This window comes from Ascaphus truei, chromosome 5 (assembly GCF_040206685.1).
Source record: "Ascaphus truei isolate aAscTru1 chromosome 5, aAscTru1.hap1, whole genome shotgun sequence".
Classification (NCBI taxonomy): Eukaryota; Metazoa; Chordata; class Amphibia; order Anura; family Ascaphidae; genus Ascaphus; species Ascaphus truei.
The window spans coordinates 239,384,785-239,412,436 of NC_134487.1; the positions used below are offsets into that span (position 1 = coordinate 239,384,785).

Genomic DNA, 27,652 nt, shown 5'->3' on the forward strand with positions numbered 1-27,652 from the left:
AGCGACAGGAAAATATATAGATGCCTTCAACTACAACCTTCCTCCACTTGTGGTGTCCCTATAGGACTGAGCTGGCTCATCCTTCCCACCTCCCCAACTGTCTGGGATTGCACCAAAGCGCACAGAAGGGGTTGCTAATGGCTTTTAGGATACTTCCCGTCACAATTACACACTAAAGCCATCGAAGTGAATGGTTTTATGAACAATTTCCTCCGTGCTCCCCCGTCAGTGTCAATGGTACGTCCCGCTAGGTTCAGCCCACTCTCCTCAGAGCTGACGTAAGAGTTCGAGGGCCTGGGGAATGGCCAGACTGTGTCGCGCGGGATATCTGACGTCAGTATTGAGAAGCCTATAAAAGGTCAGCGCTGGGCGCCATTCCTGCATTCCAACCGGCACAGAGCAATATACGCATCCGCCACAAGCGTGTTACCATGAACGGCCAAATGCTCAACGGCTTCCACGACTCGCTCATCGACGAGGGCAGCTTTCTTTTTACCTCGGAGTCCGTCGGGGAGGGGCACCCAGGTGAGTCCCAAGGGCCGGTCTAAGTCTGGAAATTGCAGATGAAGGGGAGGGTACTACGCCTGTGTCGCCGGTCGACGGATGGGTAGGATCCCTGTCAGTGCGCTGCAGGCGGTGTAAACGCTGCGAAGGGAGGGTTTCTCCCCCTCCCGGCGAGGGTAGGTGCTGCGTCCGCGTCCCCGCACTCTGTACCGGCCTCGTGTTCACCTACTGCCGTGTGCGCGCGCCCAGCATTGCAGCTCAGAGCGCGTGTTCCGCCTCAGGCCGGGCAGAACTCTTAACAAGCGGCTCTTGCCTTTTCTGTATGCAGATATCCCAGGCTTTTTTTTTTTACACGATCGCAGGCACAAGTATGTTACCTTTGTTACATGGTGTTGTAGGAGCTGTCAGTTTGTGGGTTCGTGTCGCTATTTCTATACGTGTTTTGTATTCTAATTGGCTGTTGTAAGTGATGGTGTAAAGAGCATGGCGTGGAATCACTGGCAGATTGGTGATTGAGTATGGACAACATGCAGCTGAGGGACTAAGGTTTCTTTAATTGGTGGCAAGTAACTAATGTGTTGTGGCAGTAGTCTCCAAAAGGAGTGTTGCATACTTCAGTGGTCTGAGATGCAGACTTCAGTTCAAACTTTTTTTGGGTGGGGTGAGGAGCCCCCAATTCTCTCCAATAGTGCATCTGTGATCAAATGCATTGTACATCCTTATAAATTTGATCCCATTGTCAAATTACCATAAAATTGCAGGGAACGCTTAAGGGATGCCTGGGAAACCCCCGGGTTCCTAGGAACCTGGGTTGAGAAACGACTGTACAGGCAGTCCTCGGTTATCCAATGGAATCCGTTCTGGAAGTAGCGTTGGATAGTGAAACCGTTAAGTGAGTTACATGTTAATCTGTGGCAGTGAGCGTTGGATAACGCTTTCCGGCGTCGAAAAATGGCACATAGGGGTGCGTTGGATATGACATTCATTGTAAAGTGAAACGTTGGATAGCGAGGACTACCTGTAGTCTTTGCCCTCTGTCCTCCTGCAGCCCCTTTACTTAAAATCCTATGTGATGACATCACCCATGCTTGTGCAGGCGCGTAGCCTCTGCTGTGGCTTCAGCAATGTTTAAGACTGGTCTGTTGATAAGCTATTAATGGAAATCCTGTGCATTATGTGAACACCGATGGGACACCTGCTTTCTGATCTAGGGGGTGTCCTTAACATCAAGTTACTGCAGTCATGCAGCACCATTTCATATTTAGAGGCGCTGTACTGCAGGGTATAGTGATATTCTAAGGCTGCACTTATAGTGCAGACTTCGTGGCAAAACAAATGTATAGCTGTTGTCGCGTGCGCTTATAGTAAGCGGCACGAATTTCTGAAGCCTATCAAATTTTATTTCAGAGGCTGTTGCCGCATGTGACAGCCTCTGAACCAATCAAGGACCTGGTTGCCCGCAACGTCGCCGGAAAGCGAATTACAACTTTCGCTAGCGGCGATGGGTGATGTCGGCTTAATCATTGGGCAGTGAACATGACTTTGATTTTCACTTTGGCTCCATTGCAGATCAGAGCAGTCACCTGTCCATGCATTTGAGTCCTGTGACTGCTGCCCTCCCCCTGTGGGTGTGGGAGGGGATGGCCCAATGGCAGTGCAGCTGCTGCCTGTGTAGAAGGCAGGGCAGGTCAGGTTACGTGTTCTGTCATAGGCAGCTGACACCACAGCTCAACAGTTGCTTGAGGTATCTTTATTTCTAACCTGGCAGCATGGTGCAACGGGGGAGCCGCATTTACATCAACACAATGATGAGCAAAATAACACTAGCTTTCTAAACTCTCATGAGCAGGTCCATAAAAACCATAGTGCTATTTTAATCACTCCCTGACCTCAAAATGCCACAACATTCTTCTCTACTATATAAATTCACCCATGAATATTGATAACTTTACTCCAGCCATGAAGTACACATGAAATAGCACTGTCTAGGTATACAAGGGTCTTGTGACTTGAGAATTGGTTAGAAAATTGGAGTCCTCCTTGATATCTTTACATCTGAAGTAACCAGAAACACACCTATCACCAATCAACTGGCACTAAAAGGACACTGCACCGTGCAGCCTTCTCCCTGGAAACCAGATCAGCAGACTATTAATGAATTAATGACTCAAGCAGAACGGCCACATGACTATCAAGTATCAGTTGGATTTCAGTGTCACCAGTTTTTTACTACAGCGCAGTAAGCTGACACTTGGTTCACCCTGCAGGGAAGAAGCAGTTGGGGGGGGGGGGGGGGGGGATTTCTTCTCCTTTTATGGGGGTTTCTCTACTAGCTTCCCAGCCATCTGTAGAGGGTTAAGCTCCTATGTAATTCAACAGGTTAATGGCAAGTGGTGCAGTGCTGAAGAAATATTTACTTGGTCAATGCTTTTTTCCTAAATGTTCATTTTTATAAAATGCAGAGTGCAATAGTACACACGTGACAATCAGAACTGAGGGAGCAAAACATTCCCAATATCTGAACACACATTCCCAGTAAGCTAACTCCGTGTGGTTACAACAAGACTGGTGCCCAATGCTACATCCAATTGACAAAACATATATATGGTAATAAGTATAATTTTTAAATACTTCAATAATAACATTTTCTTGGTTATTTAGTTAAACCCTTTGGCCAAAGCGTCATAAGCATGCATACCAACATCAAGGTATAACCAAATTTTCAGGTCCTAACACTAAACTGTGAACCTTTCCTTTTACCTCTGTATGAGGTAATCTGTGCTGCACAGCTCAATCGTGAATAAATAAAATATTGGAATGGATTAACCCTTTCACTTCTAGTAGTGAAGGTTTTGCAACTGACTGTGATGCAGGGGTTAAATGATCTAGAACCAATTTTTCTAGACGCCCGTTTCCTGTGGCATTTATTTATTAAATGTTTTACCAGGAAGTAATTGAGCTACCTCTTTCAAGTATGTCCTGGGCATGGCCACACTATTCCTGCAGCAGGAGAGGGAGCGTCTCGCAATTTTAGCGTGGCTTTAACATGCTGCAAATTCAAATAAGTTTCTGATCTGGCAGGTGGAAATACAGCAGTAATAAATAATGGCTACAATCCATTTTTCATTACGGCAATATTACCACTACAGTATATTGCCCAACTCTAGTGCAAATGCACTAGATCAACTGGGATGGAGTAGTTTTGGCTCGTCTCAGGTTTTCTAGTGGTAAATTATTAGTAGTTCAGACTTGACGTGTATCTGGTTTTACAGTACTTGGTTTGAATCTGAGGTCGGAGTATCTACTCTTGACCATCTTGGATGGAAGGATCTGGGGGGTGGGGAGGGGGGGATGAGGGAAGCATTCTTGGCAGCTGAATGGTTTTCATACTGCTGTGAAGCACTACGTACATTAATGGCGCCATATAAAGACATGCATACATTGGCACCAGATGCTGTTCATGTGCCCTTGGGCAGCCTGATTGTTGGCAATGCTTGGGTGTTAGCTCTTGGCAGTGTTAAGATAACATTGTGTATTTGCACACCGGATTGTGCCTGATCATGCCTGTTCCTCCACAGATAAGATTTGTGACCAAATAAGTGATGCAGTTCTCGATGCCCACCTAAAGCAAGACCCAGAAGCCAAAGTTGCTTGTGGTAAGACTTATCCTTGTCTGCGATTTTGTATATTGACTCAGTTGTTGGACCAATGCTGTGAAGGTTGTTTAACTGCTAGAGATATAATCATCCATGTGGAGGCATGTGATTCAGGTTTCTTGGCTCCTTGGCAACAGTGTCAGTTCATTTCTTCTCATGCAGAAACCGTGGCAAAGACTGGTATGATTCTTCTTGCTGGCGAGATCACCTCCAGGGCAGCTGTGGACTACCAAAAAGTTGTTCGGGAAACAATTAAGCACATTGGCTATGATGATTCGTCCAAAGGTAAGTTAGAAAAAGAAGCAAGACCGCAAATACACCTATTTTCTTAGAATGCACTCTCTGTGAAATGTAGTTTCAAACATAGACTTAATACTATTTACAGATAAGGTAAACAAGTTGGTGTGCACTTAAATGTAACGTTATTTGGATAATGTATACAGTAGGATTAGAACCTAAGTGGAAAAGATGAGTGATAACATCAAGGGTGGCAATATCAAAATGATTGAACTAATGGTATGTTGAGCTGCATCAATATATTAACTGGTCAGTTTACAGCTGTATCACTGTTAATAACATGTATAGGGAAAGTGTATTGATCTAATAAATCCACATGTGATGAAGCTGAAAGTGATTGCAGATGATAAAAGCAGTGTGACACTAGTAATACGCTTTGCTGGTAATGTTTTATTAAAAGATATTATAGGCTAAAGCTGTAAAATTCCGGGCATTACTGAAATCCCTGCCCTCTGATTGGTCAGAATTCCGGGCATTATTCATTCAGTAATGCCCGCAATTTTTGACAACTTGTCAACTCACCTCAAAGCAGAGAAGCAGGGGCTCACGCTGGGAAAACAACCGGCAAGTTTAAAACTTAACTGCAGCAGCCCTGCTCCTCTCCTCTCTGAGCACACTGCACACGCAGCCTCTCTCTCCCCCTCCCTCTGACAGCTTGCTAGTGCTGTCAGAGCTGCTGTGTCCCAACTCGTAACTTTGTTGTTTGCAACAAAGTAATACAGTATCTCTCATCACATCTATTGCCTGTGCCACTAAGGTAATTTGTATTTCTTTGTATCTAGTTGTACTTAATATCATAGTTCCCCCCCCCCCCACTTCTCTCCCACATCTCCATTCCCCCCAATTCTCCCCCTCACCCCTTTTCTCCCCTCACCCCTTTTCTCCCCTCACCCCTTTTCTCCCCTCACCCCTTTTCTCCCCTCACCCCTTTTCTCCCCTCTCTCCCCCCCTCGCCTCTCTCCCCCCCTCGCCTCTCCTCTCCCCCCCTCGCCTCTCCTCTCCCCCCCCTCGCCTCTCCCCCCCCTCGCCTCTCCTCTCCCCCCCCTCGCCTCTCCTCTCCCCCCCCTCGCCTCTCCTCTCCCCCCCCTCGCCTCTCCTCTCCCCCCCCTCGCCTCTCCTCTCCCCCCCCTCGCCTCTCCTCTCCCCCCCCTCGCCTCTCCTCTCCCCCCCCTCGCCTCTCCTCTCCCCCCCCCTCGCCTCTCCTCTCCCCCCCCTCGCCTCTCCTCTCCCCCCCCTCGCCTCTCCTCTCCCCCCCCTCGCCTCTCCTCTCCCCCCCCTCGCCTCTCCTCTTCTCCCCCCCCTCGCCTCTTCTCCCCCCCCCCGCCTCTTCTCCCCCCCCTCGCCTCTCCTCTTCTCCCCCCCCTCGCCTCTCCTCTTCTCCCCCCCCTCGCCTCTCCTCTTCTCCCCCCCCTCGCCTCTCCTCTTCTCCCCCCCCTCGCCTCTTCTCCCCCCCCCCGCCTCTTCTCCCCCCCCTCGCCTCTTCTCCCCCCCCTCGCCTCTTCTCCCCCCCCTCGCCTCTTCTCCCCCCCCTCGCCTCTTCTCCCCCCCCTCGCCTCGCCTCTTCTCCCCCCCCCCCGCCTCGCCTCTTCTCCCCCCCCTCGCCTCGCCTCTTCTCCCCCCCTCGCCTCGCCTCTTCTCCCTCGCCTCGCCTCTTCTCCCTCGCCTCGCCTCTTCTCCCCCCCCTCGCCTCTCCTCTTCTCCCCCCCCTCGCCTCGCCTCTCCTCTCCCCCCCCGCCTCTCCTCTCCCCCCCCGCCTCTCCTCTCCCCCCCCTCGCCTCTCCTCTCCCCCCCCTCGCCTCTCCTCTCCCCCCCCTCGCCTCTCCTCTCCCCCCCCTCGCCTCTCCTCTCCCCCCCCTCGCCTCTCCTCTCCCCCCCCTCGCCTCTCCTCTCCCCCCCCTCGCCTCTCCTCTCCCCCCCCTCGCCTCTCCTCTCCCCCCCCTCGCCTCTCCTCTCCCCCCCCTCGCCTCTCCTCTCCCCCCCCTCGCCTCTCCTCTCCCCCCCCTCGCCTCTTCTCCCCCCCTCGCCTCGCCTCTCCTCTCCCCCCCCCTCGCCTCGCCTCTCCTCTCCCCCCCCCTCGCCTCTCTTCCCCCCCTTAGTTGAATTGGAGGGGGGGGGGGAGGAGGAGAGAGACTGCAAAGAAGTAAGTGTGTTGTGTGGGGCTGTGTAGAGCTAGGGGGGACAGTGCAAAGTTTAGTAAGTGGTTGCATTTTTTATTGTGGCTGCAGTGTGTGTGTTGTGCTGTTGTATGTGTAGCAGCAGTTTGTGTGAGTGTAGAGCTGGTGTGTGTGTGTGTGTGTCAGTAGCAGTGTTTATGGGTGTAGCGTGTGTGTAGAGCTGCTGCTGAGTGTGTAGAGGTGCTGTGTAGTGAGTGTAGAGGAGGTGTTGTGTGTCTAGAGCTCCAGTGTGTATGTGTGTAGAGGCACTGTGGTGTGTGGCTGTGTGTGTGTACACAGAGGAGGTGGCAGTGTGTGGATATAGATATCTGCAGTGTAAGGGTATGTAGAGGTGGTTTCATGTATTTACCATTTTATTTTAATAAAAAAATCTATTTAACTATACAAAAGTGTCTATTTATGAAATAAGCATACATTTAGCCTATAATAGTAATAATACCCTCAGAACAGGGCATTACTGGCCAATAATGCCTTGGCTGGGTTAAAGTCCCTCGGCTTTGCCTCGGGCCTTCAACTCTTCCAGCCAGGGCATTATTGGCCAGTAATGCCCTGTTCTTCAGGGATTATTACTTAAATAGTGAGCAGCAGTCTATTGATGGTACTGAAGCAAAAATTAGATGACCACTCGATGCCTGTATTGCCTAAATAAAGACCTTTGGTGTGTACTGTCAATATGTATCATTGTATAGACATGTTTTTTATCTAGAGTATTCTGTTTCTGCAGGAAGAGATAATTAAGATCTAAAGTAACATGATTTATGGATACTGGTAACATGTATCCAAAGTAGACTAAAAAAATAAGGCCATTTAAAAATAAATATCGCCAGTAAGATGCTCACAGCGAAACAATCCCTAATATGCTTGGGAACAGGAGTTGCACAAATAGCAGTGTTCTTCTATCCCTGGTCTAACATCAGCACTAGACTGAGAACCAATGCATGCATTTCACGTCTGAAGAGGTACGTGGGGGCTGCAGGTTGCTGGAGTAGCTTTTTCAAAACGGTGAGTTTCATATAGGTCACACAGTAGTATGGCAGGACAGGACCATATATCTGCTGACTCCGACGGTGAGGTAACACGCTAGTGTCCCAGTGTAGCACTTTAGTTGTAGGCTACAACCCCACTGATCTGTTTTCTCCGCAGGATTTGACTACAAAACGTGCAATGTGCTTGTGGCCCTGGAGCAGCAGTCGCCAGACATCGCACAGGGCGTTCACCTGGACCGAAATGAAGAGGATGTGGGGGCTGGCGATCAGGTGGGAAACTTGTGCCGTGTTCAGTCTTCCTGGCAGTAACCTCACGGGTCTGTTCTAGAACAGCTCATAAAAAAAAAAAAAAAAATCAACTAGTTTTCCTCCCCTCCCAGGGCTTGATGTTTGGCTATGCCACCGATGAGACAGATGAGAGCATGCCTCTGACAATTGTCCTTGCGCACAAGCTGAATGCAAAGATGGCAGAGCTCCGTCGTAATGGGACCCTGCCTTGGCTTCGACCTGACTCGAAGACCCAGGTGTGTGTCCGTTCTTTCACCTGTCTGACTTAAGTTGGTGTCAGTACTTCAGGCCCTGAGCCATGGGCGAGTCACTTTATTTGTAAATGCTTTTGATATATACCAATTAGAGTATCTGGGCAGATGCAGATTGCCTGTAAGATTGTATCGTTTGCATTATAATTCCTTAATATGCAGTAAAAACATCCTGCATATATAGTGAAGCATGCAAGGTTACTTTGCTTCGTGTGTTAAAACAATGTCTCCAATGCACTGAGACCTCTTCACACTTGTACGTGGTGTATGAGCTCTGCTGTAGTCACAGCATTCCTCCCCATCACTCCCCTGCAGGTGACTGTTCAGTACACGCAGGACCGTGGGGCAGTGATTCCAATCAGAGTGCACACCATTGTGGTGTCTGTGCAACATGACGAGGAGATCTGCCTGGACGAGATGCGCGATGCCCTGAAAGAGAAGATTGTAAAGGCGGTGGTGCCTGGCAAATACCTAGATGATGATACCATCTATCATCTGCAGCCCAGCGGGCGCTTTGTGATTGGGGGACCGCAGGTGAGTCTTGCTTGGTGGGATGTCCTGGTTTAGGCAGTCTTAAGTATAAACACGCTTGTCTGGTGGCTTGTTCTGAGACTTCTCTGCACATTTGAAAGTGGCACGCAGACGTCAGTGGTGCAGCAAAGTTGTATCACTAGCTTTGTGTAAGTTTTTTAAGTCTATAGCGGACTACAAAACTGGTTAACACTGATCAATTAGATGCAAAATGATGCACTTAATCTCCTAGCTAGTATTACAGTGTCTTGCCACTTTAATAATAAAAATTAAAGATCACTTCTTGCCTCCGCCTACATAAGGGTTGGACATATATGGTGTATGCGAGGTTCCTTGAAGGGGCAAGATACGGAGTTACTCAGGCTTTGAGGTGGAGGTTGCTACTTCAACAAAAGGTGGTGGTGGTTTTCTGACCTGCTTACATCTTCATTTTTAGGGTGATGCAGGACTGACTGGGCGCAAGATTATTGTCGATACCTACGGTGGGTGGGGGGCCCACGGAGGTGGGGCCTTCTCAGGCAAGGACTACACAAAGGTGGACCGCTCTGCTGCGTATGCTGCTCGCTGGGTAGCAAAGTCCCTGGTTAAGTCTGGACTGTGTCGTCGTGTGCTGGTTCAGGTGGGTACTCTACACATGTGGTCTCCTTCCTTGTGTGATGCCCGTGCCTGAATGGCACAACACTGACCTAAATACAAGGTAGACTAGATGCATGCTTCAAGCCTGAGCAACTTCCCTTGCTGGGACTAACTGCCATGCTCACACTGCAGATGTCACCTTTTTGCCCAGGTCGCTTATGCAATTGGTGTTGCCCACCCTTTGTCCATCTCAATCTTCCACTACGGAACCTCCCAGAAGAGCGAGAGGGAGCTGCTAGCCATTGTCAAAAAGAACTTTGACCTTCGCCCTGGTGTTATCGTCAGGTAAAGATGGTGGCAAGAGCTACTTTATTTATTGGGGTGGAGGGAGGTGGGGAGTTCATTGGCAGCTGCTTTTAAAGGTGGCTATCCGTGTGCATAGCTAGTTTGAGTGAGGAAGGGCCTTGTCAGTTGGCTTGTCCTGCTATGGTCTGTGCTAAGCACTGTAGGCCCTGTTGAGAAGATTGAAAAGTGTTGCAGGCCAGTAGAAGAATCTGCCTCTAGGAAGTCACGTGGTAAGTATGGAACATTTTGCAGTCTGCACTGTGCTGTGCAGGGTAAGTGTCATACAGAACCACTTAACGATGTGGCAGGGTCTCCTCCCAGTAGATGAGATTACATTCAGCTTAATTTATTTTATTTGTAAAATGACCCAAGGGTTCCTCATGCGGTGTATTAATTAGCGGACTTGTATATTCCAGGGATCTGGATCTGAAGAAGCCAATTTATCAGAGGACTGCAGCCTATGGTCACTTTGGTAGGGATGCCTTCCCATGGGAAGTGCCCAAAAAGCTGGAGTATTGATTGTTAGGCTTTTCCCCCTCAGACCTGCTGGCGTTATATACAGAGAAGCCTTCAGGATCTAGTGGGTGGAAAAGACCCCCCCCTCCCCCCTTCATCTAATTTCTCCTGTCATTCTCTTGGCTCACTGATGTATAATATCCAGTGCCATGTCTAGCTTGTGAGGAAAGGGGACCATTTACAAGATGTGCTGTCTATTGCCTCCCCACCTACTGTGTACTGTCAGTGCTTCTAGATGCAGAGGCTTTTACTCATGGTAGCCATAAGTGGTGTTGTATCTTATCATGACCTGGGGTTGAAAATCTACATCTCCCCCTTGCTCTAGGTCAGTCTTGATGGTTCCTGTGTTTCCATTAGTCTCCAAATTGCATCGTGTGGGGCAGGGGGCACTAGGCCCTGTTGACATGAGTCATTCTGACAATTTCTTGTGGTTACGTCCAAAATACTTAGGACCACCCTTTGCGTCTAGGGTGTAATCAAGTCTCCCTAATAATCAATTTGGCACTTTGCTAAAACCATGTTGTCTTAACCCCTTCATTGCTAGCAGGTCATGTAATGAATTACACATTGCCTGCCAGTGAACTGGGTTAGCAAAGCAGCTGCTTGCTAATACTGTTTTTATCCCTGCCTGCTGGTGTCTGTAGGTTAATTAATTTGATACCAGTCAATCTTTTCTTTATAAGAAAGTTGGAATGATTCTCCTCCCGCACAAACCTCCCTGCCTGACTTTTAAATTTTAATTTCTCCTTTCACACACACCCCCACCCTCCTACCCCCCCCCCCCACAAGCCAGGGCCATATTTCTCTTTCACCTCCCCTCTCTCCCCCCCTCCCCCCTCCCCCCCCCCCCCCCACTCTGCAGCTGGCTGGTGTGGCTACAGAGAAACTAGCACAGCTCAGAGGCCAGGCAAGAAGCTGGCATGTCCAGGTCAGGGAGTGAGCAAAGGATCTTACTTGAAAAGGCTGTGTTGAACTGCGTTATTTATTGTGTTGCCGGGCTGAGGCGTAAGTACAGAGTAGCCTCTGCAGCAGGCAACATGTTTTTTAATGAATGACAACACGTGATGCTGTGTCTCGAGTTTTCATACTCCATGTCTCCAGTATCCTCCTGTCAGGCCAAGGTGTCTTACAGAAAAACCTTGGGTGCACCCTACAGGGGATCTGGTTTGTATGCACATGTAGGCTGTTCCCCACAGAGCAGCTTTGTAAGAGTAAGCCCACTTTACCAGTGTTGTACAGAGAAACTGGCAGTTTACAAGCTTACCTGACAAGGCTCCTCTGAGTAGGAAGAACCAGCACAAAAACCCTCTAACTTTATTTAAAAAATTGTTTTGACTTATTCCATGTGTCTGGTTCTGGTACAATTCCCAAAAATCACATCAGAAGATTTCATGAATAAAGTGTTAGGTTTTCCCTACTTCTGTGTTTGACTCATTCTTGTGGGACAGCTTTAGCCTTTTTCAAAGGGGATTCAGGTATTGTGTACGATGCTTCATGTGCAGGAAGGTATTTCTAGTCTAAGTATAAGGCAATAACCTTATTTCACAAAATACTTGCCACTGTGAAACATTTTCATTGCGCATCTTCCCTGTTACCATAGGCCTTTCTAGGGTTAAGTAATACACTACCTTTGGTTTCATGTATTCTAAAATGTCTTACACTGAACAGATCCATGTTGTATGCATGCAGTGACTATGATGTACACTGCAGACCTTGCCCCATACATGTCATATCAATCTGCCAGGAAATAAGTATGATAAACAGTTTTATTGCTACTTGACTGTTCAAATTAACTTTGAATGATTATTTCAAAGTTTTGAAAATGATTCAGCTAAAAGGCACATAGCTATTTCTGTCCCTTGTCAGGAATTTGGTTAATTGCATGAGGACAAATGACTCTCACTGCAAACTGCTTATTCTAATGCAAGACTGTTTTGCATTAAAATACACCTAAAACCATGACTTTATAGCAACTGTAGTGTCTTCAGAAGGTACCCCTAAAAATATATATATATACTGCAGGTATAAAAAGATCACAGGTCTGTGTGCGCTGAGCTTACAGAAATGGTAACAGTCTTGCTGCTCAGCAGCATATAAGGTGATTGGCAGCATTTATACTTCCACACAGTCCCCCTACATCCATGTAAACATCTCATAGTTCCAAGTGCTCTTGCTTCTTATCCTCATTGCTCAACAAATCTTCATACTTCAAGCTTGCAAAAGTCACCTCTTGGGCCAACTGCTCCAATGGTGGGCGTCCCCAGACCAGGTTCCGCAATGCGATGGCAGTCATGAGGAAACTGTGAACGGTAGGTAGGGGTTTGTGAAGGAGCATAGATCAGCATCCAGATAATAAAAACCCTCTGCCAGAGGCCAGCACTATACTGCATTGCACATTAGGTTGCTGGAAAAATCATATTGAGGAGTTCCAGCGATTGTGAGCAACCTGTCGTGCTTATAAGCGCACGCTATGGCAGCAATGCATGTTTTGGTGCATCGCGGGCAGTAAGCGCAGCCTAAGGCTGCGTCCATAGGACTGCAGTCGAGGGAGGGTGGGGGGGCTGTGACGTCACAGCTGGTTCGCCCTCATTGGGTGAACCGCTCACGTGACGGCCCTGCGCTCCTGTGAGTGCGAAACGCTATCTTTTGAAAAAGACCTACGCGTCCGCACGCCCCTGCTAAAGCCGCTCATTGCGGCTGCAGGGGCTCACTGAAGCGTCAGCACGGGTCAGTGCCTAACACTTCAATGCCATTTTAAAAATAAGAAATTCTAGATATTGATTATTTTAAACAGCAGTGTTGTGTGCAATGCAAAATGACCTTTTCTATAAAAGTTAGGCGGAAAGTGTTATTTACAGCTGACATTTACCTAGTTCTATATATGAACTAAACTCTTATGACATTATCCAAGAGGATTAAAATACATGCACATTGTACCCACCTCCGCCGGAACAGGTAATACTTCTTATTGCAGAAGCGCTCAAGGCGCTCTGATATGGTGGCGTTGCGTCGCCGCTGTGCCTCTGCTACTCGCTTCTGTCTGCGCAGGTACGTGAGCACTAGAGGATCTGTGATGTTAATGTCATCTACAGTACCGGAAAGGAGAGGCTGCAGCTCTGGGGGCAGAGGTGAGGTCTCTGGAGGGTATGGGGAAATAGGTCAGGACTACACTTGACCACCTCTGCTTGCTAGCAGACCAGTGCAGCCATAAGCTGCAGTTGAACAGCATTTCATCTATAATAATTTGGACCATGAGTGCTTTCATAGTTTGGGATAGACTACAACAGTGAATTTCCAACCAATATCTGCCAAGAGGCTGTCCATAAATCCATCACATCTCCCAGCTTCAGAGTATGGCCCCTAAAACTGTCTCTGAAATGTTTCCCTGTGGAACCTGCATAGTATCTCCCCCATTAACCCCATACCAGAAAAGACCGATAGAGCACTGCTCCATGACAGCTTCTCAACACAATTTGTTGAGCAGCAAAGCATCAAGGCCCCCTACATACTGCGCACTCACCGGTCCCGTTTTCCACCTTCTCCTTCAGCTCCTGCAGTCGGGTTAGGTTCTGCTCCAGCGTCATGGCTGTGGTGTTTATGTAGAGGTACATATAACATGATGGGCCCGGGGACACTGTGAAAACCTTGTGGTACTCCCCAGGTGGAAGCTTAAGAGAAGGGCATGTTATTGCACATTAGCATGTCTATATGCAACTCTGGATACACTTGTGCCTGTAAGTGTCCCCTGGTATGTACAGCCCGTACACAATTATTGTATTTTTACACTTTTCTCCTCCCTCTCCCCTTGTATGCATCTCCTCCATTCATGGGCACACACCTGCATACGGTCTCCCTCTCTCAGCGTCATGTTTTTTGCTTCCTTCACAATCTCCACGTTCACCTCCCCCTGTAGGATCTGTATGCTGGTGTTACCCAGATCCTCGCTCACAAAATTCTCCAGGTGCAGGCCTGAGAGGGAGATGATATATTCACTACAAAAACCTTTCAGTAATATTGTGGAAGAGGAATCAAAAGCCGGGAATCATATCACCATCACTCTTCATTGCAACCTAGAATTACGCAAATACCATTTTTAAATGAATAAAATTGAATAGTGACCAGCGTCGCTCTTTGAACACAACAGGTCATATCGATCTAGATATTGTGGCTTGCAGAAGTATTCACCCCATACCAATAATGTCGCAAGTTGTTGAATTACAGGAAAAAGTTGTTGAATTACAGGAAAATAGATCCAGTCCTGATAATTTTGTTTGAGATAGTCCATGGACTGCAATGTTCAATTCTATTAAAGTCAGGACTTTGACAAGAACATTAATTCTCTTCATGTTCAACCACTCCAGTGTAGCTTTGTGCTTCGGGTCATTGTCCTGCTGAATTGTGAATTTCCTCCCCAGTTTCAGGGTCTTTGCTGACTCAGGTTTTTTTTCCCCCTCGAGCATTCACCTATATACTTTGCACCATCCATTCTTCACTCTATCCTGCCAAGCTTCCCAGTCCCTGCTGAAGAGAAGCCTCTCCATAACATGATCTAGCCACCACCATGCTTGACAGTTGGGATGGTGTTGACTGAGTGATGTGCAGTGTTGAGCTTGTGCCAGACGTAACGCTTGGAATTAAGACCAAAAAAAATTTTTGTTTGTGAAAAAAGCGTATAGATGATACTGTAGACATGTGGATAAAGATCATGGTCAGACGAGACAAAAATGTTACTTTTTGGTTTAAATCCCAAGTGTTACATCTGGCGCAAACACTGCAAATCACCCAGTTAACACCATCCCAACATGTTATGGGGATGCTTCTCTTCAGCAGGTACTGGGAGGCTTGTCAGGATAGAGGGAAGAATGGATGATGCAAAGTACAGGTGACTCCTTGAGGATAATCTTTTTGAGTCAGTCCAGACTGAAACTGGGGAAGAAATTCACATCTCGGTAGGACAATGACAATGACCCGAAGCACAAAGCCACACTGGAGCGATTGAACAAGAGAATTAATGTTCTTGAGTAACCAAATCAAAGTCCTGACTTAAATTCAATCGAGTTATGGCAAGACCTGAAGATTGCAATCCATCGACAAATAAGTACTGGATAAATTCTCCCATGAAGAATGGGCAAAAATGTTCTCCATCCTACAGGTACATTGCAAATTGTGCTTCTATTAAGTACTGACATAAGGGGGCTCAATGCTTATGCAACCAGTACATTTCAGTGTCTTTCCTCCACCCCCATTGCTTACATTTAAGCTCCTCCTAAGTGTTCAGTTTAAAACAGCAGATCAAGCAATATCCTACATGTTTTTTTTTTTTTTTTTGTTTTTAAATCATTTCTGTACTATTTAAATGCTACAAGTATTTACTCAATTTTTAAAAAAAAGTTTTAAAGACATTTTTAATGTTTCTAATGTAGGAAGTATTTCCAAAGTGACAGCCCCCTTCTCATAGGCTCTGGCGACCCACCCTCTCTCTAGCAGTGAACCAATTGTATCTAGTAACTGCCTAGTCAATCATATTCCAGGAACTACATTGCCCAAAATGCTGTGCAAGAACTGAATTAAATAGCCCAGAGCGAGTGATTACAGGAGAACCGTTGGATCTGCAGCTTAGCTAATCACTTGTCAGTGTGCAGATTGTATTGAAGCACATATTGAATGGAAAAAATAGCTTTCCATAAGAATAGTTTGCTTGTAATTGAACAACTTGTGACATTAGTGGTAGGGGGTGAATAATTCTGAAAGCCACTGTATATCGCCTATTTTGTTCAAACAGTGATGTCTCGTCACCATTACATTTTATTACTTTAAGGAGGGTATAATTTGCAGAATTCTAGATTCATTAAGAATAATGGTCATGCAGAGCAAATAGAGGACTTTGATATGAATCCCAGGCCGATATATAGATTAAGCACAGTAGAAGGGCAGTCACACCAACCACAGAAAACAGCTGCCAGTGCTCTGCAGATGTAAATTGGAACAACACTTTTGCACGTCCACTGGTTGTGCTTGTTGAGTATATTCGCCAACTTCAGAACCGTCTGGACCCGATTAGGCACAGCATCTCATACCTCTCGACAATAAGTTTACCAAAATTGGTGCATATCCATAAAGCCAATCACAAGATATGAGCATTTGTTTGGTGTGTGGCAGGGTGTTCACATAATATATAAAATAGTCATTTCAATCCAGCCTCGCCCCCCACCTGGGAAATCTGCAATGAAAACCACATCTGTTTGATTATCCAGTGAGCTCTCCACCTCCTGGAACTTAAACCTCCACGGTGAAAGGTCAACAAGCAGAGGCTTCAGCCAGGGTGTTTTACGAAACGGCGACCAGTCGGCTTTCACAATGTCCACCGTGGGGTCAAACAACCTAGGGGAAGGGTATTCCGTAAGCATGATTACATATGCAGGTATATATGTGAGCATGTACGTAGCCATCTGTGTGCATCAGTCATCAGGCTGGAACCTGCTATGTGTGCATGTAATAGCATAATATCAGCCTGTCCTTGGATCCCCCCCCCCCCCCCCCTTGCAGAGTAGGGAAGACAAACCTGCAGCCAGGATTCTACCCCAGAAGTGTCTGCCTCCGAAACATAATAGAGGTGGGAAGGTGGAAGTCCCACAAAAAAAATAATATATGTATGTATTATTTTATCTATAACACATGTGGTCAGTGATCAGGGGCAGAATAAGTGAACTGTGGGCCCCAGCGCAAGTATATAAATTTGGCCCGCCTTCAACCCATACTTGGAAACATTTTTAAAATGTTGTCGCCATGCATCCCGTCCTACCAGATTGGTCGGTGCATGACAGTAGGTGCCCATACATGCAGCTGCTTGGGAGAAGCAGACGTTGGGCCTGACTTATGCTCGGTCCTAGCTTCCCGTTGTAGAACCGCCGGGAGATTGCCAGAGGGAATTAGAGCCTCGAGTCAGAGGGGGGAGGCAGCGAGGCAGAGTGCCGCTGATTCTGCAGAACAGCCAAGGAGGAGGCAGAGTGCCGCTGCACAACAGCCGGGAGGAGGAGCTCCTAACCAGTTGGGGCCCTGGTGCAGCTGCACATATGGTTGTCGTGCACAGTAAGGGGCCTTAACTATTCCTACCCCAGAGACTCACAAATTCCCCTCACCTCTGTTGGAACCGGTCATTGATAGACACCCATACGTCAAAGTATATCTCAGGCTCCGATACATTATATGCACCCATCAAGCCACTCAGACACCCTGCGTACTGCTTCAACATGTCGGCGTGATCCTTCCAGCGCCGCGTCTGTGTGAACACCTAAAAATGAGGGGCGGAGACTGCGTCAGACATAAGGGACAGCAGGTGAAAACCCAGCAGAAAATGAAGATGTCGTAATAATGACGTTAGAAACAGTTCAGCACAACAAAGCATCAGGCTATAAAGACTTCATGTGGGGATTGCGGTTCGAAAGGCTGAATTTGATGATTTCTAGGGTTGGAGACGTGACTATACTCTCGAGTGATATTTTTATTTAATGATTCCTAGTGGAATTAGAAAAAAAAAAGCTGTGTGTGCTGTGCACGCGCATAGTAAGTGAAACTTCTTTGACTTGTCACAGAAATTGACTTATAACGCGCGTGCTCGGCACATATGTGTCAGTCAGTGTATGTGTCAGTGAGTGAGTATGTGTGTCAGAGAGTTTGTGTGTGTGTCAGTCAGTGTGTGCATGTGTGTCAGTCAGAGTGTGCATGTGTGTCAGTCAGTGTGTGTGAGTGCGTGTGTGTCACTGTGTGTGTGTGTGTGTGTGTGTCAGTCAGTGTATGTCTCTCTCTGTGTTGTGTGAATGTCTCTGTGTCAGTCAGTGTGTGTGTGTGTGTGTGTCAGTGTGTGTGTCAGTGTGTGTGCGTGTCAGTCAGTGTGAGAGTGTGAGTCAGTCAGTGTGAGAGTGAGTCAGTCAGTGTGAGAGTGTGAGTCAGTCAGTGTGAGAGTGTGAGTCAGTCAGTGTGAGAGTGTGAGTCAGTCAGTGTGAGAGTGTGAGTCAGTCAGTGTGTGAGTCAGTCAGTGTGTGAGTGTGAGTCAGTCAGTGTGTGAGTGTGAGTCAGTCCGTGTGAGAGTGTGAGTCAGTCCGTGTGAGAGTGTGAGTCAGTGTGTGAGTGTGTGTGTCAGTCAGTTTATGTCTCTCTATGTGTTGTTTGAATGTCTCTGTGTTGTGTGAATGTCTAGTTGTGTTGTGTTGTGCCCCCCTCCCCCCTCGCACGCAAATTCTGCACCCCTCCCCTCGCACGCAAATTCTGCCCTCCCCCCCCTCGCACGCAAATTCTGCCCTCCCCCCCCTCGCACGCAAATTCTGCCCTCCCCTCGCACGCAAATTCTGCCCCCCCCCTCCCCTCGCACGCAAATTCTGCACCCCCCCCACCGCGGGGTATATGCGCCCGGCACGGGCATGAGTGACTGAGCCCCTGTGCCGCGCGGGTTGCGCCCGGGTTTGTGCCATGTGCCAGTGGAGGGATAAAGGACTAGGAGCGTGTGGGGGGAACGACTCCGCTGCCAGCCGCTTCTGCGCATGTGTGGCGTCCGTCAGCGGCGCCATCACAACTGCACATGCGCGGCATGGCAGCGGGCGGGGAACAGCGTTACAGCGGCCGTGGGACCGTTGGGCGCGTCGGGTCAGCAGCCGGGTGTGTGGGGGGGGGGGTGGGGGGGGGGGGGGGGGTGTGGGGGGTGCGGCGGCGATTAGGAGCGGCGGCGGCGATGGGGACGTGTGAGCGGAGCGGCGTCCATTACGTGACGTCACTTCCGTTTCACATTTCGCCCCCCATCTATCCAGTTTTATCCCATCAGAGGTGCCACTAAAGAAGTTTCACTTCAAAAATCTAAATAAGTGTTGATGTTCTAGGGCGGGCACACACACGTTGCAGAAAGGCAGCCAGAACAGGCAGCCAGGGTGGAGGAGGCACGCAGTGACTCACCCCAGGGTTTAGGTATCCGATCTCCCCGGTGATGCCGTCTCTATAGGTGATTTTTACATGCTGGTGTGAGCGCGAGTGAACCATCATATCCCACGAGTATCCGTACAGGCCGTTTGTCCAGTTATTATAGCCCTGGGAGAGGGGGGGGGGGGAGGGGAGGAGAGAAAGAGTGACATCATTCTCCCTCATCACAGACTGAAATGAGTCTGGAGTTGGCCATCTTTGATTTGGGATGTAGTTTATAGCATTGGTAGGCTGGGGCAAGTTGAGAACTTCTGATTGCTCTGGCTGCACTGGAATGTACCACTATGCAAGGAGAGAGGTTGGCTGGTGCTTCACAGCTGAGAGCAGTAGGTCTCCTCACCTGAGAGATTGATGTACAGGGAGCAATGACTGGAATATACCACTGTTATGAGGGGAGGGGGTAGTGGTGATTTGTCCTTTGCTGTATGCTGGATACAGAAGGTCCAGTGACTGGAGTCGCTGGGTGTGCTCACCTGAGTGATGAAGTGTGAGTAAGGCAGGAACAGCTGCTCCATTATATAGAGAACAGTGAAGGCAGTTCCCAGTTTGTGCCGCAGTCCTGGCTGTGCCGCTGCTCTCCCCTTGCCCCTCCTGCCAGGGTACACGCACTCTGCACTCTCCTGCGGTGGCTGCGTGGGGGGAAGGAGCCTGTGCAGGCAGCAGGGCAGCTTGGCCACCAGGCGGCGAGGCCAGTCTGGGTAGCAGAAGATAAGACTGGTGGCCAGCATGGTGTACGAGAACATACCTGTGTGAGGGCGAGAAGGGGGGGAAATGAGGCATTGGAGGGGGGAGGGGGTGGAGGAGTGAGAGAAATTATATGAGAAGGGGGGAATAAAAGCTGGAGGTCACATTAGGGCTGAGACGTGGGCACAATAAAGGGTCAGAGCTCCCTTATGCACTGTGTTTATCACTTACCGATACTGAAGAGCTGAGAGTTCATACAGTGGAAGTAAGAGACAAAGAACAAAGTCAGGGGGCGCGTGACATCAAAAAACAGCAGGTAACCTGCGGTCAGGTCCAGTATGAGGCCCCCCCAGTGCACCACCACGAGGCTGGTCATCTCCTCCGACATGAAGAGCCTGGGGGGGAAAAGAATCACACTGCACACTGAGGACAATCCAATGTCTGTGTCCCCACTGTCAGTCTGCAGTGGGAAGGACTGACCTCATGTCCCATAGGTACCTTCTGTCTATCGGTCTAGGACCTTTGGTCCCGGCCGTTTTGCCGCAACGAAAATCGCTGCCGGAGTTTTTCTACCACCAAGGTAACCCCTAACCTTACCCTAAAACCCCATAGTCTTAAACCCCAATACCAACGCTATTCCTTACCCTAAAACCCCTTGCCTTAAGCCCTTAACCTAAAACCCAACCCCTTATCCTAAAACCCCTACCTTCAAACCCCCACCCTAAACCGCTAAAACCCCTTAGCTTACCTTATTGGCGAAACGGCCGGCGGCTGAGTGTCTGGCTGCGGCAAAGGCTCTTTCAGCGGCGCCAACTTGGTCTCAGCTAAATGTCAGATTCCACTGTCTATGTCACTATCACCCTGTGGTGCCCCATAGGTCCCTTGTGTCACTGTGTCACCCTGCAGTGTGAGGGATAGCCTCCATGTCCCTGTAAGTCTCTTCTGTCTGTCACGATCAATGTGCAATGTGAGGAACAGGCTGCATGACCTATAGGTCCCTTCTGTATGTGTCGAATGGCCTACATGTCCCACTGCAGAGTGACACATAGGTCCCTTTCTGTATCATCTTGCGGTGGAAGGGACAGACTTCATAGCCCTCATGTCTCTTCTATATCCTGCACTTCATTAGTAAGTATCCAGAACCACCTAGTGGTGGAAGCTGGAACATCATGCCTTTTTGGGCACTGCAAAATAACCTTGCATAATCAACATTTTCTGAGTAAGTGGTGTTTGGGCCACAGAATTGACAATCTAATTTTGTGCAGAAGGCCCGGTGAGATAAACTGAGCTCTGGCATTCACAAGATGTGGCCAGTCACCTTTCCGCTGCTGAGCAATTTGCCTGCAATAGGGTTACTGTCCCTTTCCCCAAACCTGACCATGCCGCTTCTTACTTGAAGGGGTCAAAAAGCCAATGGCGTGACAGCGATCCCATGGAATAACCTTCCACCCAATCAGCATCCAGCTTCTTGATGCCCGCAATAAAATAAACAATGAAGATCTGGAAGAGGTATAAAAAGGAGGTAGGGTTACAAAAAACTGTCTAATCAGAGCATACCATACTCTAGGAGCTTACACTTAAACCCCTCCGCTGCTAGCAATTGACTGGCATTTGGTTACCTGAGTCCGGAGTATGGTGTAATTCCAGAGGGGGACATGTGCATTGCGCTTGCGGGGGTTTAGTAAACCATCAATAGACCTGCGGGAGAGAGGGGAGTGAAAGAGAATGAAAGACCCTTTTACAATGGAATATCGGTACAGATCATTGTAACAGGGGAGTTATCCCTGTTCAAATAATGTGCCTCTAATCCAGCAGTGTGGTGGTTAACTGCTGGTAGTCAATTAACAAACACCACCTGCCTGATTAGATTGCTTACAAAAGCCTGTCTTTTGAGACAGGAAGTGAGACTCCTTAGCTCATACCTGAGCTGAACTTGGAGACACTTGTCTTGAGCCCTGCCAGAAGACACAGCAGTGCTGCTTTCAAGACACAGGGAAACTTCTAAACCTGAATGCTGACACACCCTGAGGAAAAGGGAGCTGAACCAGGGACAGAGAAGATTTTCCCTCCAAACCACAAGGAACAGATAAGACTTTCATTTATGAGACTTCTTATATCTGCTTATTTCATGCTATATGTTTTGGGGCTGAGAGACATGATTATCTAAGAGAGTTGTGAACTGCATAGTATTTCACTAGAAATACTCCCAAGTGAATAGAAGCTTTGTTCACCCCTTGTTTGGATGGTTTCCTGATGTTAAGGAAACAGGCGCAATAAAAAGCCTTATTGAATTTCACAATAACGAGTCTCCCTTGCATACCTCTGTGAGCGTCCGCCCACAATCATGCAAACTTATTAATGCAATAAAACACTCAATGTTTTGCTCAGAGCAGTCTCCTTTCTGTCTCGCTTATCTCCACTAATCTCTCAGTCCTCTTCTCTGGGATGGATAGATATATGCTTCTAGACTAAGTTCTGCAGGGCAGGTATTCTGCACCCACTTGTGCAGCAGAGGGAGATTTTGCACAGTAGTGTGTCTCACCAGTAGCGGTTGGCATTGAGCAAGGTGAGCTGGAATCCGATCAGGCCGTACAGGTAGGAGTGGTTGTTCCAGGTGGTTTTGTCCAGGAAGAAGACATACCAATACGGCAGGAGGAAGAAAAGGCAGCTGAGGCGGTAACAGCATCCAAGGGTGATCCCCAGAGCGCCTGGGAGAGGAAGAGATACAGAGAGGAGAGGTGAGACACACATACACAGGAAGGGGGTGGGGAGATTACAAAAGAAAGAATGACACGCACAGCGAGGGGAGAAGCGAGCGACAGAGACAGCGAGGGGAGAAGCGAGCGACAGAGACAGCGAGGGGAGAAGCGAGCGACAGACAGCGAGCGGAGAAGCGAGAGACAGCGAGGGGAGAAGCGAGAGACAGCGAGGGGAGAGACAGAGACAGCGAGGGAGAACGGGGAGAGAACACATAGGGTGGGGAGAGAACACATAGGGTGGGGAGAGAGGCAAATAAAGGAAGTCAATTGACAAAGGGGGGGGGGGGGGAGATAGTGTACACAGCGGCACTGCTATCTGACCCTCAGTGACCCCTCACCCAGCAGCATGATCACATAGGTCAGGTACATCCAGTCCAGGGGCAGCGGGCGCAGGGCGTTAAACAGCGGGAAGCGGCACACGTCCAGCCCATCCAGGTACTTATAGTCCAGGTAGCTTAGGCCACGCTCCTGGGGGATGTCCAGCACCATCAGCAGGCCTGAGGGAGGGGAACCCGCACACCCAGCGTTATAACTGCACAGTCCTGAGCATGCACTATACATAGTGAGACACAGCAAGGGTTAAATAAGGGGAGACAAGAGCCAGTGTTACAGACATACACAGCATTACTATACCCTTCCAGCCCTCTGATAATTAACATGCTGCACTGTATACTGAGGGGGGGCGGGGGGAGTATCTATATACACTTCCCCCCTCCCTTTTGCAAAGAACATGCTGCACTGTATGCTGAAGCGGAGTATCTCTATACAAATCAAATCAGATTTATTGGCATGATGAAAGCATGAATAACGGGGTAGAGTATAATGATTACACAGTAGATGAATAATAGGGGATAGGGTATAATGATTACACAGTACATGGGTAACAGTTACACACAGGGATGTGGGGCTAGTGGGCGTCTCTATACACTTCCACCCTTTTGCATATGAACATGTGCAATTTTAACTGTATAATTTGTGGTGTATCCCACAAAACTTGTGCCTGAGATTTGTCCACGAAGATAGGATTACAGACTGGCTCTCCCCTCCCCCTCTCAAATAGGCCTTTGTGCTTGTAAATGTGAGACCCCCCCCTCACACTGTATCAACAAATCAAAGGTCATGCTAACATTACACAAGATCAGCCACCTCTCCTAAATAACTGGACACTGGTACCTCCCACACCAGTCACCCTGTGCACAATCCTTGTAATAGAACCTGCAGGGGCTTAGGGGTTCATCACAGGTAGAGATGTGGCCTCAGATTGTAAAGTCTGTGGGTCAGTGGCCTCTTTAACTCGTAGTGCCAGTGTGCGCAAACATGGAAATATTATGCACGGGGCAATCAACCACACTGTACTGCAAAATATGTTGGTACCTTATAAATATAATATGCACCTGCTGGCATCACATGCAGCCCCGCAGGCTGTTGTACAATAGCTTGTCGGGAGAGAACCTTTGGCTCTGGTGTAACATGTTGGAGTGTAAGCTCTTGAGGCTAGTAGTATATGCACCTAGTGTGTACAGATCTGAGTAAACGGTGACAAACTCACCAAAGAGGAAGCGGAATATCCCGAGGGCCGCGGGGTCAGTGGGGCGGTTCATGAGACAAAGGAATCGATGCCAGCTGGAGAGATCCGACCACTCAAAGCCGAACACCCTCCTCATGAAGCTTCCCTGCTCTCTAAGAGGCTGCGTCCGACCCCCGTCTCTTCCCCGTCCACCGCCGTCCTTACGCCGTCTCAACTGGGAGGTCTCTGCTTGCATGGCTGCTGAGAGGAGTAGAGAGAATATGTACAGTACTGCTAATCAACACGCCGCACAGTATAATTATGCAGAGTATCTCTGCATGCTGACAATGAACCCACTGCGCTGTATAATGATGCACCTTGCACCCCCTCTTCCTGTTGTCCACCCCAGCTTCCTGTCCCTCCACTCACTATACACCTTGCACCGCAGCTTCCTGCACTATACACCTTGCACTCCATTTTCCTTCTGTCCCTGCACTAATCTTCCTGCTGTCCATCCACTATGCACCCCAGCTTCCTGTTCCTCCACCTTCCTGCTGTCCATGCACTATACGCCTTGCACCCCATCTTCCTGCTCTCCATGCACCCCATCTTCCTGCACTATACACCTTGCACCTCATCTTCCTGCACTATACACCTGGCACCCCATCTTCCTGCACTATACACCTTGCACCCCATCTTCCTGCACTATACACCTTGCACCCCATCTTCCTGCACTATACACCTTGCACCCCATCTTCCTGCTCTCCATGCACCCCATCTTCCTGCACTATACACCTTGCACCTCATCTTCCTGCACTATACACCTTGCACCTCATCTTCCTGCCCTATACACCTTGCACCTCATCTTCCTGCACTATACACCTTGCACCTCATCTTCCTGCACTATAAACCTTGCACCTCATCTTCCTGCACTATACATCTTGCACCCCATCTTCCTGCCCTATACACCTGGCACCCCATCTTCCTGCACTATACACCTTGCACCCCATCTTCCTGCACTATACACCTTGCACCCCATCTTCCTGCCCTATACACCTTGCACCCCATCTTCATGCCCTATACACCTTGCACCCCATGTTCCTGCCCTATACACCTTGCACCCCATGTTCCTGCCCTATACACCTTGCACCCCATCCTCCTGCCCTATACACCTTGCACCCCATCCTCCTGCCCTATACACCTTGCACCCCATCCTCCTGCCCTATACACCTTGCACCCCATCTTCCTGCACTATACACCTTGTACCCCATCTTCCTGCACTATACACCTTGCACCTCATCTTCCTGCACTATACACCTTGCACCCCATCTTCCTGCACTATACACCTTGCACCCCATCTTCCTGCACTATACACCTTGCACCCCATCTTCCTGCACTATACACCTTGCACCCCATCTTCCTGCACTATACACCTTGCACCCCATCTTCCTGCACTATACACCTTGCACCCCATCTTCCTGCACTATACACCTTGCACCCCATCTTCCTGCACTATACACCTTGCACCCCATCTTCCTGCACTATACACCTTGCACCCCATCTTCCTGCACTATACACCTTGCACCCATCTTCCTGCACTATACACCTTGCACCCCATCTTCCTGCACTATACACCTTGCACCCCATCTTCCTGCACTATACACCTTGCACCCCATCTTCCTGCACTATACACCTTGCACCCCATCTTCCTGCACTATACACCTTGCACCCCATCTTCCTGCAATATACACCTTGCACCCAATCTTCCTGCTGTCCATGCACCCCATCTTACTGCTGTCCATGCGCTATACACATTATACCCCATCTTCCTGCACTATACACCTTGCACCACATCTTCCTGCTGTCTATCCACTATGCACACCAGCTTCCTGATCCTCCACCTTCCTGCTGTCTATGCACTATACACCTTGCACCCCATCTTACTGCTGTCCATGCACCCCATCTTCCTGCTGTCCATGCACTATATGCCTTGCACCCCATCTTCCTGCTGTCCATGCACTATACACCTTGCACCCCATCTTCCTGCTGTTCCTGCACCCCATCTTCCTGCACTATACACCAGGCACCTCATCTTCCTGCTGTCCATGCACTATAAACCTTGCACCCCATCTTCCTGCTGTTCCTGCACTATACAACTTGACCCCATCTTCCTGCACTATACACCTTGCACCCCATCTTCCTGCACTATACATCTTGCACCCCATCTTCCTGCACTATATACCTTGCACCCCATCTTCCTGCACCCCATCTTCCTGCACTATACATCTTGCACCCCATCTTCCTGCACTATACATCTTGCACCCCATCTTCCTGCACTATATACCTTGCACCCCATCTTCCTGCACTATATACCTTGCACCCCATCTTCCTGCACCCCATCTTCCTGCACTATACACCTTGCACCCCATCTTCCTGCACTATATACCTTGCACCCCATCTTCCTGCACTATACATCTTGCACCCCATCTTCCTGCACTATACACCTTGCACCCCATCTTCCTGCTGTCCATGCACTATACACATTGTACCCCATCTTCCTGCACTATACACCTTGCACCACATCTTCCTGCTGTCTATCCACTATGCACCCCAGCTTCCTGATCCTCCACCTTCCTGCTGTCCATGCACTATACACCTTGCACTATAAACCTTGCACCCCATCTTCCTGCTGTTCCTGCACTATACAACCTGACCCCATCTTCCTGCACTATACACCTTGCACCCCATCTTCCTGCACCCCATCTTCCTGCTGTTCCTGCACTATACAACCTGACCCCATCTTCCTGCACTATACACCTTGCACCCCATCTTCCTGCACCCCATCTTCCTGCTGTTCCTGCACTATACAACCTGACCCCATCTTCCTGCACTATACACCTTGCACCCCATCTTCCTGCTGTCCATGCACTATACGCCTTGCACCCCATCTTCCTGGTCTCCCTGCACTTTACACCTTGCACCCAACCTTCCTGGTCTCCCTGCACAATACACTATGCATAACATCCACGGTCCCGTTACCCGCCACTCGGTCTCGCTCCATACTGCCTCGGGTCAGCTGCGCGCGCTAGAAGTGCCACAGAGGCACACGGGGGGCGCGTGCCTGTAGAACCACCAGCCCTAGATCACAGCGCATGCGCAAATTGACATAACCGCTTCCGGGTGCGTTCCAAGTCTCGCTTTGGGAGGACACGCTAAAGTGATCTGATTGGATCTGAATGGTGGCGGAGTCAGCACCAGGGCACCGACTTGTACTTGTTGTGGAGTAATGGGAGTATGTACGGTTGAATCTATCCATCACTTCTGTTTATCTGCCTGACGATGGCGGCTTCATAGTTACTATACAAACAGTGGGCTAGTTCTGAGAGCTGACAGTACAGTATGGTCATCAAAAGACATTACATAAAGATTGTAAAAACCTGGCAAAACTTTAGTTCACCTTGGAAACGTTAAATAGAAAAATAATTTACGAAATAGTTATACTTGATTGATTTTAATTATAGGTGTCAATCAGCTCCATGTGTCCTATTAACTGCTTTTTAACTTGTTTATTAATGAACTTGAGGTTTGTATAGGGAGCAAAGTCACCATCT

General features: G+C 48.7%; 2 protein-coding genes across 4 annotated transcripts; one reads left to right on the forward strand and one right to left on the reverse strand.

The window, feature by feature from the left end:
* The first annotated feature begins 365 nt into the window (after positions 1 to 365).
* Positions 366 to 11,541, forward strand: MAT2A (methionine adenosyltransferase 2A). The gene is made up of 9 exons (XM_075601840.1): positions 366 to 525; positions 4,083 to 4,160; positions 4,323 to 4,445; positions 7,775 to 7,887; positions 7,998 to 8,141; positions 8,472 to 8,690; positions 9,124 to 9,306; positions 9,475 to 9,608; positions 10,025 to 11,541. Exons 1-9 carry the CDS (start codon positions 432 to 434, stop codon positions 10,125 to 10,127), a joined length of 1,191 nt encoding a protein of 396 aa, XP_075457955.1. The 5' UTR covers positions 366 to 431; the 3' UTR covers positions 10,128 to 11,541.
* On the reverse strand, positions 11,089 to 27,203 carry GGCX (gamma-glutamyl carboxylase). Of its 3 annotated transcripts, none has more exons than XM_075601838.1 (15): positions 27,081 to 27,203; positions 24,084 to 24,299; positions 22,873 to 23,031; positions 22,318 to 22,483; positions 21,395 to 21,473; positions 21,169 to 21,275; positions 20,007 to 20,170; positions 19,565 to 19,836; positions 19,068 to 19,199; positions 17,264 to 17,415; positions 16,336 to 16,505; positions 13,963 to 14,093; positions 13,645 to 13,792; positions 13,066 to 13,261; positions 11,089 to 12,424 (listed from the first exon to the last, which is right to left on the reverse strand). In XM_075601838.1, the coding sequence occupies exons 1-15, from the start codon at positions 27,100 to 27,102 to the stop codon at positions 12,277 to 12,279; spliced, it is 2,262 nt and encodes a 753-aa protein (XP_075457953.1). In that variant the 5' UTR covers positions 27,103 to 27,203; the 3' UTR covers positions 11,089 to 12,276. The 3 variants fall into 3 exon arrangements, with proteins under 3 accessions (XP_075457953.1, XP_075457952.1, XP_075457954.1); XM_075601837.1 differs by having other exon boundaries at positions 24,084 to 24,302; XM_075601839.1 differs by lacking the exon at positions 13,066 to 13,261 and having other exon boundaries at positions 12,281 to 12,424; positions 24,084 to 24,302.
* Positions 27,204 to 27,652: the final 449 nt, after the last annotated feature.